Here is a 13,101-nt window from a genome sequence, read left to right as displayed (position 1 = left end):
CCGACGAGGCATCATTCTCCAACAAAGGAATTGTCAATATGAGGAATATGCATTATTGGTCCGCAGACAATCCAAAATGGCTCCGTCAGGTAGAGCATCAACGTCCGTGGAAAGTTAATGTTTGGTGTGGGATTATTGGAGATACCATTATCGGACCTTTCCTTATAAATGGCATCCAAAATGGCAGACAATACTCCAGATTTATACGACACAATCTTCCTGTTCTCTTGGACAACGTACCTCTGAACTGGAGAATGGTCATGTGGTATCAGCATGACGGTTGCCCTGCACATAACGCCTTACGAGCACGACGACTTCTGAACCGCAAGTTCCCTGGTAGGTGGACTGGACGAGGTGGCCCAGTTAGGTGGCGTGCCCGATCTCCGGACCTTACACCGCTGGATTATTTTCTTTGGGGAGCTGTGAAGGATGGTGTTTACCAACATGAACCAACAACACCAGAGGACATGACGCAACGCATTATTGATGCTTGTACAGCCATCAAAGAGGAAACAGTAGCACGAAGTAGGGCATCCTCCATCCGCAGAGTGATCCTATGTATGCAAGCCAATGGGCATCACTTTGAGCATGAGATGTGAACGCTACGTTTAGTATGTAGTGCTAGTATCACAGTGGACGTTTCTACAAAGGGCCATTTTACCCAGTGATGTTAAGAAACATTTGTTTGCAACAATTTATCATCTAACGCATTAGATAAACATAACATTGATAATTATGTGATAGTAAAACTAATTGGTTAAACATGTTTACATTCATCTTCTATGTCCTACCCGAACTTCCCAAATCAAAACATTTTTACCTAAACAACGGTAAAACTTTTAGTCCACTTGCTCGTTTCACTAAAATCATCAACATGAATTTTACTATTACGAGTGAATGATTAGCTGTCACTTGCGCTAGATCTACAGTAAAGTAAAGTTTTAACGTTGTACGGCATTACCTTTTTAGTAACGGATTAACGATAAGCGAAGTTAACTTTGTGACTAACGTTGCGGTACACAGATATGTTACAGAACCGCATCACCCCTATCCCGTGGGATAAATACCTGCTGGAATGTACGACGTTAATGCAGGATGGCAGCAGACCGTATTATTCGTTTCGGACCTCTTGATAAGTATGGAAGTGTGATTACGCATGTCAATCACATCGCGATTACGGGCAGCATGGGGTTCACGCCTGAGCCTCAGGACGTGCGCTAGCATCGCATGTCGGGTGTTTCAAGCTTCAACTTCGCGTCTCAATATCTCGGGATGTAATGGGAATATTGCGATGCAATCAACGCCATTGTGTATGTGCTTTGACATGCTATGGATTGCTGAAGAAAAACTATAGGAGGTCCATTTAAAAAAAACATAAGTTTGTGTTAAAAAACACATATGCTTTCGTTTTATAATGTTTCCAAATATGTACATTCATGGGTCCCAGCCCTACATTGATACCGGTGAAAGTCGTTTTCCAATAGCTGTTATTGTTCCAGAGATATTTTGGGTGGAGAGGATAGCTGGGACACCCTGTATATATATATATATGTGTGTGTGTGTGTGTGTGTGTGTGTGTGTGTGTGTGCAGAGTAACATGTTTTAAAAAAGACACGTCTGTCCGCACGGTGCTATCTTGGGGCTGATAATTTATCACAACTTACGAGCTGACTGCTGCTGAGAAAAAGTTATTCAGTCGGTATACAGAGCCTTGAAAAACGGCCTTAGGTTTCGCCTTTCCTATGCCAAAGCTGCCCAGTTCTTTCCACAGTGCTGCAGGGTTCGACTTCCTGCATACAACTGAGAGGACAAGCCTGATTTTGGCACTGCGCACGTTTTGATTCACTTTGTTCTGCAGGTTACCGCGTATTTCATGCAGTGAACTGCGGAACAAAGTGAAAAGAAAAGTGCGCAACGCCAAAATTTCCTTAAGTCTTCGTGCTGCGGAGTGTCGTTTACTCATTTTCTACTTTAGTTCTGTCGCCAGTCATGTAGCAGGAGCTCTCGTTACTTTCACATAACATTTAGGGATATGTTTGACTTACAGTGCAGTAAGTCTGACACTGAATTCTCCTACATTACCGTCTAATACCAGCTCACTGCTTATATCCTGCCGTAGGATATCTGAATAATCCTTTTGTAGGACATCTGTTAACTTGTTTTAAGTTTCCGTATTACTAAGAATTTCCTCTGGCTGCCTGCACTGAATACATTAAAAATATCACTTCACTGGCAGGGAGGCCAGAAGCAGAAATCTGACAGGCATAAATTACTTTACCTGGCCTCTTTAGCGCTATTATGTCCGTAAGAGGTTGGCGATATGTCGTGCAGTGGATTGGGTGCAGAGGTATAATACCCACATCGTCTGAGTGAAATAGTCCCCTTGCGTCCTCCTGGGAGCGATATTTTAACTGCAAGGCTATATTTGTTTTTGTGCTCGCACTGGCACTAGCGAGATCAACGCTGATGAGAGTGATACTGCACCGATTTTGGGTGGTGTATATATGTATTAATAAGTTCTGCTTAGATACATTAACTTCGATAAACAAGAACTCTGATTCTCTTTTAACTTTTGCATCCAAGGGTACTAACTATCATAAATAAATAAATACCGTCTCTATCACTTCGTTTATTACCTACTACTGGTTAGAAAATGCGTAGCAGATCATCGTTAGGTCTGATACCGCAACGAGCAGTTTGTCGCAACCAACAGTAATAAAAGAAGTGATCCCGTCGGTGTTTGTTTCTTTATTATAACAAAAGATATCACGGTTCCCGCGACATTACGTCAATTATGTTCCTATTATTATCGGTTTTAGACCCTGCCACCACAGAAATTATCGCGATCAATCCTTACAGTTGTACAACGTGAGAGACGGATCGAATGTGAAGAGACATTCGGTTTGAAGCATATCTCTGATAGAAGAATTACTTTGAAACTCATCTGCTTGAATAGGTTCGTAAGACCCCTGAAAATGAAATTTAATGATTAGGTGTTGGCGTGAGCAGCTAGAAAGTCGCAGGATTGTGCCATTGTGGTGACCTGAGGCTGGCCTGCGCAGTCTCTGTCTCCCGCTCAGAAGAGAGACAATGGCCTGCATGCCCTATGGCAGACATTCTGCGAGAGTGATCGAAGTTACGATGCTCTGCGCTGAAATCGTTCGCTGCTGTAGTGAAAGACAGGCTGGTGTGTAAAAGTATCAAACAAGGACTGTTTAATGAAAAAGAGTAGTTCTCAATAATAGCAGATGCCTGTCTGAGTGCTTCTGTCTGAAACTGCAGTAAAGAAATGGCAGAGGGAAGACCATAAATAAAAGTCAGTAGAGGATTGAGAAAGATACGATAATGTTGCTAGCAGTACACCAAATAAAAATATATATGAAGTTGTGACTCACGAAATAACTTAGTAAAACTCAGTTAAACAAATAAGTAATAGTAGTGAGGTAACCCAAAACCATGGCGTGGAAAGTTCCTCCATCACTGATTCATCCATTTCGGTGGCCACAAGTCTGTAATCTCTTTCAATGGGTGTCTGTACACTGACTGAGCACCCTTAAGTAGGCATCGTCTAAGTTTGCTGCTTCAGACCGGTCCTGTGATGAGAGACACCCTTGGCTAACAGTATCTGACAGTATTCTTTCGCCAGCAGTAAGGTGCGCCTACATAGTTTTCAATTACCATAATCCCTTGAGCACAGGTCTACGCGCATTCTACGTACTGGGTTACGTGGGAACTGTTCTGTTCCTCTTTACAGTCATAGAGGGGACTTGAATTTGTTGGAACGCTCCAACTTCTCAGAATTTCATTGCATCTACCAAGACGTGTTTACAACCTGTTCAGACATTCCCATACAAGCCACAGTTATTTGTGTTTCGGTTGCAATTATTTGTGTTTCGGTTGCAAGCATTCTCAAGAGCATCTATGCTTCTGGTTCTCTTCCGCATTTGCCTTCCACAACCGAAAGCTCAAAAAGGCAAACTGGAGTTAGAGGAATAGAGCTTTTCAGGAAACTATTCTTAAATTTCATTCTTACTCGTGGAATCTGGTACTCTTGCCATGAGTCTAGCAACTGTATGTTGACACATTCTGTTTCGTGATTTCTAGATGTCTAGAAAGCGTGCCTTTTGTAGCAGAGCTGGTTTCAAGCACCCTGTACACGGGTGGCTCTTAGTTAACGGCTCTGAGGCAGAGCTGCCTCAACAGATATTTTGAAACATATTTTTAAATAATGTTTTACAGAATTATATTATTAGAAAGCATTACAGATATTTTCCACACGGATTTAAAATATAACTGATAACTTGTTTTAGAACTGTTACTATCTAGTGACGTTTTCCAAAGCTAGTCTTATGGCTTGGAATGCTTGCGAGCTCGATGTAGCACAAGTGTAGGGGTCTGGCTTAAAAAAAAAAAATGGTTCAAATGGCTCTGAGCACTATGGGACTTAACATCTGTGGTCATCAGTCCCCTAGAACTTAGAACTACTTAAACCTAACAAACCTAAGGACATCACACACATCCATGCCCGAGGCAGGATTCGAACCAGCGACCGTAGCGGTCACGTGGTTCCAGACTGAAGCGCCTAGAACCGCACGGCCACACCGGCCGGCTGGCCTGGCTTCTATGAAATACAACTATAATTGACGTCCAGAAGGTACAATCATACCAACTTAAAAGTGATTTTGCGATTCAGTTATTATATTTTGATGCATTCTTAGAAATTGGGAGCCGGCCGGGGTGGTCGAGTGGTTCTAGGTGCATCACTCTGGAACCGCACGACCGCTACGGTTGCAGGATCGAATCCTGCCTCCGGCATGGATGTGTGTGATGTCCTTAGGTTAGTTAGGTTTTAGTAGTTCTAAGTTCTAGGGGACTGATGACCTCAGATGTTAAGTCCTATTGCTGAGAGCCATTTGAACCATTTTTTAGAAATTGGAAATTTGTAGTAAGTTCCTATGGGAGCAAATTGCTTAGGTCATCCGTCCCTAGGCTTACACATTACTTAATCCAGCTTAAACTAACATACGCTAAGGATAACACACACACACACACACACACACACACACACACACACACACACATGCCCGAGGGAAGACTCGAACCTCCGACGGGGGCAGCCGCCAGAACCGTGGCGAGTCGCCCCAGACCGTGTGGCTGATGCATTCTTAATTGACATTTTATAATTATGATTTCATAGCCTTAAGGATACTTTTTTGTTTCTCACCCTGGCAATTCCATCCACTGTAGTAGACGGATGATAAATGCTTAAATGTATCGCTAGAGTGCTCTGGAATATGGCAATGTGTCACCACACAGTGAGAGTTTAACAAATGATAAGAGCTCGAAACGTGTCACAGCTTTTTCTTGCTAAGAAGTTCTTCATTTTGCAACGACGTTTGCTTCGTAAAGTGCGCCATTCGCAAGTTTCCTTTTGTGAGTGTATTTTTACTGCCACTACTTGATGCTCATTTTACACAAATGGTGTTTTAGATAGAACTTCAAGTATCATGTAAGATGTATTTGCAACAACTAGCAAAATTTTGACGTTTGCCCTTGGGGTTGCCTTCACGTCGTGACAGGAGCTTGCCTACATACCAGGGACAATAACGTCATCAAGATGGCGGATGATGGGAAATTAAAAAATTAACGATGGTAGGGAATTTAAAAATTAATTATGGTGGTAAATTTTAAAATTAAAGTCTACCTGAGCAATTACTTAGAGCATCTATCGTCAGTAAGAAAGGTTCAGCACATTGATGACATCTCTATAATCATTTGCGAAAATACAAAAGAGAAGTGGGTACCAAAAGGCGACTTGTTAAACTGTAGTTAATTACTCAGTTTTATCAACACACTACAGGTAAAACTGTGCGACTGCTCATGTTTCTGGAAAGATTAGCACTTACTACTCTGCTGCTTTATTATAGGATCAGTTTTGTCAGATTCATTCGACTGTGGAAGACAGAGCCAGACTAGCAGCACGCCCTCATTTTGGACGCAGTCTTTACTCACTAGGCATGTAGGAGAGCACGCAGCCGCACTGAGCCAGCGTGTAGTTTGCCTCGCACTCGAGCTTGCAGTTGCGTTGCGTGTAGGTGCGGTAGAAGTGCAGCTTGGCCTCTCCGGAGAAGACGCAGCGCCGCTTGGCGGGGGCCACCTTGCGCAGGAGTTGGCTGGCGTGGAGGATCTGCGGAGACACCACCACTCGCAGCTCCTCCCCCGGAGAGAACACGAAGCCCATGTGCGCGATCTTGGGCGTCTCCACGGGATTCTGCAGCATCATCTGCGGACCCACACCGCGCGTCAGCTGCCTCACCCGCCATTCTGAAACACTACGTCTACTAGTAAAAGGTGGAAGGATGCAACGTGGGCACTGATGGGAAACTACAAATCCAGATGCCAATCATGAGAGGCTCCGCAAGGGCCCTCGCCACCTACTTTCTTGTCGTGACTTGTCTAAAGTGCGTCCAGGGGCAGCTTGCATACTTCCGATGGTAGCTACTCTAAACTCTTCGGTTGAACTTTGTTGTGCTTACTGGTGGTGTGTAGTTTCCCAGACTTCCTCGATTTGACGCCCGGTAGCGAAGTTAGCATACAGGATAAAAAAGTGTGCCATCCCCAGCATATATCGCCTCTTGAGTTGATAACTGCCTCAGTTAGGGGAGGACTATAGTGAACTGGTTTCTTCATGTATTTCATATGCAGCTGAAGCCATGCGTTTACGGTTAGATGCCGAAGTCCGAAGTGTAGGCACGTTGACAGCTTCATTTCACCCACTATTCCAAACTGTCCCAGACATTTTCTGTGGGCTCGAATGATTTAGCGGGCGAGTCGAGGGGCAATAGATTGCCTGAGTGTTCGTGTTCGTCAAACACGGTTTGGCTCTGAGCACTATGGGACTTAACTTCTCAGGTCATCAGTCCCCTAGAACTTAGAACTAATTAAACCTAACTAACCTAAGGACATCACACACATCAATGGCCGAGGCAGGATTCGAACCTGCGATCGTAGCGGTCGCGCGGTTCCGGACTGTAGCGCCTAGAACCGCTCGGCCACCCCGGCCGGCGAAACACGGTCTAAGAACGCTGATAGGAAAAGGCCTAGCTGACAGCGGCAGGAGCACACCGTCACGTACAGGGGAGAACATTTTAATACTGACAGTCGCCGCCTGGAATCAGCGGGTAAGCAGGATCTTGCTGTGCCTGTGTTCTTAAGAAGAACAATACAATGTTCCTTCGGTCATGTATTCAAGGGGATAACAACAGTGAAACAAGCAATATAATATCGTACTTATCCGCCGATACCAATTAAAATGCCGTCCCCTGTATGGGAGTTACATAATTTGTGTACGAGTACACGTTGTGCCGCAGGAACTACGACATATGGAGCTTTATATCTGGCAGTGAGTCGTCCACAGTTAGCGAAAGCGGTTAAAGCGATGCTCGCACAAAGCGGGACATCTGGGTTCGAGCCCCGGTTCGGCACAAATTTTCACTGTCGTCGTTCCCTTAAACAGCAGATGGTTGCTCGTATTCGGAACTGCAAATTTATTCTATGTATTTCATAATGGCTGTAGTCCCTGCAGTGCATGTTCCTTCGACATGCATGCATGCTGCAAAGCTAACGACTAACATACTGTAGATGTCATGGCAAGTCTCCGCCAGCAAATGACAGATGCTTTATTAATTTTTTTAAATTACTAACAACTTCGTCTTTCTTATCCGCTAATACTGTAGTCTTCAATGGACAACTGGGTAGTTAGTTAAAAATCAATTATTTGGGTGGTTTGATTGCTGTATATGTGCCAGCAACAAAATCCAGTATTGCGGCATCTTGGTCCCTAATAGCCATATGGTGTTTTTACCAATTTCATTAACTTGGCTTTTACCTATGTTACTACTCCCTGTATGTCAAAACCTCATTTGCACCTGGTTGGGATTCCAAATCAAACTGTAGCCTCACCAATAACTGTCTGAATATGTCTTTCTTCACATCAGAGGGAGGCAGGGGCATTCCACTTGCAATAGCAATAGACAGTATTGTGTTCAAGGCTGCTTTCGATTCGTGTACAGGTTTATACGAATATTAATAACATTTGGCACTGTCATAACTTTGCTGAGGAAATTGTGATCTTGTCGTAGAGCGATAAGCACTTTTCCGAAGAGCGGATATGCATTCTGAAATATATTAATCACCTGTAAGTAGCGACATAAAGTATATCACTTTCACCGTGCTAAGCACTAATCCAAGAGCCGATATGGAGGAATGACGGAACTAACTCATTCACTTATAGTGTACCCTAGTAGTAAGAGGAAAATGTCGTGTGTATATCGCTGTGTATATTCGCTGTCGAAAATTCCCTGGCCACAATACCTTCGAAACATCAGCGTGAAAAACATAGCTGGTAATGATCTTGACTGCGTCACTGTTTGTTACTCATGGCAGTGGAAACACTTTTCACCACGGGTCTGCTCTGGCATCCGCTATCATTGGCCTGCCTTAGCAATACCTCGGTCAATCTGTGATTTGCATTTCCAGCCTCAGATGTTAAACCTCTGTAAATCATTTTTATACGTTCGGTATGTCGAGATTCTGACAGTAGTCTTGACATGTTCTGAATTAGCCTGCAAACTTGATTCTGGAGCTTTATTTTGAATTAATTGCTGAATGTACTGTATGTTATTTGTATCAGACTTAAACTTATTATTTTCTTCATCTAATAGTGTAACATAACACACTTCTTGTTTATTTACGTTAATGGGAAAAAATATAATGCTTGATTCTACAGATGTAATACGCTGACTTTGTAATTTACGTTCCGTAAAATAAGAATCTGGACACTGTCGATAACCAGATTTCAAAGCAACAGACTGCCGTAATCTTGAAAAAAATTGCGTATAATTTTTTGCATCACATTTATTCAACAGTTGAAATTCAAATAAATTCGTCTTACAATTATCATAACATTTTTCGCATTGTTTATTGTTGGTTTCATGGTTCATTTGACGTACGTACATTACTTCACCGTAATCTTAAACATGATAACCTGCTGCACTTATCACCATAATAAGAGTTGCATTGAGTGTATTTATAAACATATTTGAAAGATTCATGTCATATTTGGTACATAAACAGCGTTCAGGTCGTAAGAAAAGGTGCCAATGCAAGATGCGTCTCAGAGATATCTACATATAGCTTTATAAATAGATATTAGTAATCGTGTAATCGACGTTTGTTACTATACACGGTACAGCAGCTATTCAGACGTTATGCAGCTACTGATACGTTACACGTGCAAGTGTATGGTGTACTAGCGAGATGTTCATTTAACAATCAGTGGGCCTGGCAATTTTTTTAACTCGTGTATTGAGCCGTTGCGGAATGTAATCTGCGTAAATAAGAATCGTGTTGTGACAGTTACACGATCTTTCCTTTTAGTTACAAAGTAATTTTGTTTGGGATATACGTAGATACATACGGAAACATCCACATCAATACATTCTTTTCATCCGCAAAAAAATATTATTGATCTATCCATGAACATCCGCATATTTTCTCCTCATGGACTACGACGTCAGCTCTGACCCTTCCCGCTATGTTTCCGAATGAAGGTACCAGAGGTCATCATACGAAATGTTTCCTTGGAGTAGAACTTGACTAGAAAAACAGTTCTCATTATTAGGTCCACACGGCTTCATTTTGTTGCCTTTGTTCTTTCCTGTCAACAAAGCAATTCGTCAAAAGATGGCGAAGAAGGAATAACAGGGGTCGAACGGTCTAGAGACGTGTTGCATAGTCAAACGAATCATATGTATCGCTGTGCGTGGTACTGTCTTTGTCATAGACTATGGAAGTATTCTGGCATGCTGAAAGCAAGGAATGCTGCACCCAGGGTAATGCCGTTAGATACATAATACCCTTTGCTCATGATGTTAAGTACCTTGAAACAGGATGCTTGTATTTGGATGTTGACAAATGAGGATTTGTCATTTCCATATAGGGTCAACGAAGATTCGAACATTATCAGCCCCATCATCCAGAACATCAGCTATTACGTCCAGGCTAAAGTTAGAGAGAGAATGAATGAAACATAACTGACTGTTCCACATTGCTTCCAGATATGAAATCCAACCTAAGCGACTTGTATTTGCGGCTGTGGCAGAAATGGTTAGACATTCATACAAGGTTTGTATGAAAATATAGTAAAAATTTGTAAAAATGTGTTGAAGATATCGGTGCAGACAAAAAACTACTTGGACAGTGATACACTCCTGCCAAACAGTGCCTAGAATGCACACTGGGAGTCCTTTCAGTGAGTGCCTCAAGCCGCTTTGACCTTTGTACGGTATCACGGCTGTCTTCATTCGGTGGAACAGGAAAACATCTGCCGGAGACACATCGGGACTGTAGGGGCACTGGGGAGGTGCTGCGATGCCGTCCCACCTGATTATCGTTGACCACGGAGCAGGGCCAGTGTCCTGATGCAACTCCCAATAGGCGGCCTCGGCACGTTGATTCTTTCCGCAGTCATTTAATAATTCCTACATGTTCCGCGTTCTCTCCGACACTTAACGGCCAGTCTGAATTCAATACATCACATTGTCCTTGTTTCTGTTCGTAGAAGCCCGGCTTGCGCGGCGTTCGTCTTCCACCTTCTCTCAACCGTCTTAGAAGCATTTGTGCCTTCTGAAAAAAGCTGCTTTTGGTAGGTTTCCCTTCCGAACACGTTACCTTTGGTGCTAGCGGACAATGCCAAAGTGGCTGACTTGGCCTGACGTTTTAATTTGAAGGTAGTCTCTACTGCCCTTGGTGAGCTAGAGTACTTTGTCCCCGTCGACCGCTTGAAGGAAAGGAGTGGTGTCCCGCCTCATGCTCCGATCCATTGGGACCCATGGCTGCCCTTGCTCGGCTGTTCGGTCTGGCTCCTGCCCTTCCCAATCTTTGTTATTCTGGTCCACAGGTCGTCGGTTCACTGTCTCGTCGTCGTTGTTCCCTTTCCTGAGATTTTGTCAGCTTGTCCGCGTTGGTCGGATGCAGAGAGTGGTCTCGTGTCGCATCACATATCCCGTGGGCCTCCATCTGCTTTCTCCGCGGAGAAACTCACCCACCTTCACCCTCTTATCTCTCTCTCTCACTTCTACGTGCTTGTTTCTCTTGGTGTTATTGATTCTCGGCTATAGTCGAGTTTCTTAGGACTTGTTTTCTGTGTCCTTCCTCCCTGAGGACTCCTATCGAATTGATGCACATGGGATAGAGGGACACATCACCTCATAGTTTGATCTCTTTAACCCCATCAGTCCAATCCAAATCCTTCCGAATACATGCTGTATCATTGCAAACGTCTCCAATAGCCGATTTTGCAAGTTGCACGCTGAATTTGAGGGTATAGTGCTATTCGATACAAAGTTGTATTTTTAAGTTTCGATCGAGCGTATAGAAAAGGTTACAATAAATCAACAATACGGACCGCTGGCAGGTGAATATTTAGGTCGAATATACTAAATTTTCTTGACAGGGTAAAGATTCTGTCCACAAACCATCATGGTCTCAGAAAACATGACTCGTGCGGAACTCAGCTTGCCCTTTTCTCACATGAGATCCTGCGAACCCCAGATGGAGGATAACAGGCGGATTCCATATTCCCAGATTTCCGTGAAGCATTTGACACAGTGCTGCACTGCAGACTGTTAACAAAGGTACAAGCGTACGGATTAGGTTCCCAGGTGTGTGAGCGGTTTCACGACTTCTTAAGTAACAGAACCAAGTATGTTGTTCTCGACGGTGAATGTTCATCAGAGGCAAGGATATCGTCAGGAGTGCCACAGGAATGTGTGATAAGACCGCCGTTATTATCTATTTACATAAATGATCTGGCGCCCAGGGTAAGCAGCAGTTTGCGGCAGTTTGCTGATGATGCTGTGATGTGCCGGAAGGTGTCGGCGGTGGGAGACTGTAGAGGATACAAAATGACTCAGACAAAATTTCTAGTTGGTATGATGAATGGCAGATAGCTGTAAATGTAGAAAAATGTACTGATGAGTGGGAAAAACAAACCCATAATCTTTGAATACACTGTGAGGAGCTTGCTGCCCGACACAGTCACTTCGATTACAAATGTACGCGTAACACTGCAAAGCAATCTGAAATAAAATGAGCGTATGAGAACTGCAGTATGGCGAACGGTCGACTTCGCTTTATTGGGAGCACTTTATGAAAGTGTGGCTCATCCGTAAAAGAGACCGCATACAGGACAATATTGCGACCCATCGTTGAGCACTGCTCAAGCGTTTGGGCTCCGCATCAGGCCTCATTAAAGAAACAACATCAAAGCAATTCAGAGACGGGCGGCTAGATTTGTTACTGGCGCGTTCCAGCAACAGGCAAAAATTATGGAGATGCCTTTGGGACTAAAATGGGAATCCCTGGAGGGTAGTCCACTTTCTTTCTGAGGAACGCTATCGAGGATATTTCGAGAACCGACTTTTGAGGTTGACTGTAGAGCAACTCCACCGCCGCCAATGCACATTTTGCGTAAGGACCACGAAAATAATATTAGAGGGATTAGGGCTCATGCGGAGGCATTTAGACAGTCGTTTTTCGCTCGCTCTATTTGTGAGTGAAACAGGAAAGGAAATGACAAGTAGTGGTAGGGGTACTCTCCGCCACGTACCTTACGGTGGCTTTCGGGGTATGTATATAGATGTAGATGTAGAATGTGACTTATATTTCCATCGAACGTGTCGACAGGGAGCACGCCGAGTCAGAGTCATATCAGAAACAAAATAGGACCCACTGCTTTTTATAAAAAAACATAGTATCTGCAGAACCTTGTTAAAATCCGCTGTCGGCCATCCACATTTAGGTTTTCCGTGATTTTCCTAAATCGCTACAGACAAATTCCAGTATGTTACCTTTGAAAGCGCACGGCTGATCTCCTTCCCCATATTTGACACCATCCGAACTGGTGCTCCATCTATAATGAGCTCGATGCCACCGACACGTTAAACTAGATTTTCCTTCTTCCTTCAGATACTCGTGGAACGTATGGCACATCGAATCACCGCCGATACCAAGGCTCTTATTACTGGCAATCGCTACTAC

The 13,101-nt window shown here is 43.6% G+C and overlaps 1 protein-coding gene across 1 annotated transcript in view; it reads right to left on the bottom strand.

Moving 5' to 3' along the window:
* LOC126474441 (pickpocket protein 28-like) overlaps positions 1-13,101 on the bottom strand; it is a 217,466-nt gene that overhangs the window by 42,543 nt on the left and 161,822 nt on the right. The window contains exon 7 of the mRNA XM_050101911.1: positions 6,013-6,283. Coding sequence (XP_049957868.1) covers positions 6,013-6,283 — 271 coding nt within the window. The remainder of the gene's footprint in view (positions 1-6,012; positions 6,284-13,101) is intronic.

The sequence above is a fragment of the Schistocerca serialis genome, chromosome 4 (assembly GCF_023864345.2).
Source record: "Schistocerca serialis cubense isolate TAMUIC-IGC-003099 chromosome 4, iqSchSeri2.2, whole genome shotgun sequence".
In the NCBI taxonomy this organism is placed as follows: Eukaryota; Metazoa; Arthropoda; class Insecta; order Orthoptera; family Acrididae; genus Schistocerca; species Schistocerca serialis.
The sequence above is the reverse complement of the archived record's forward strand: the minus strand, read 5'-3'. Positions and strand labels throughout refer to the sequence as shown.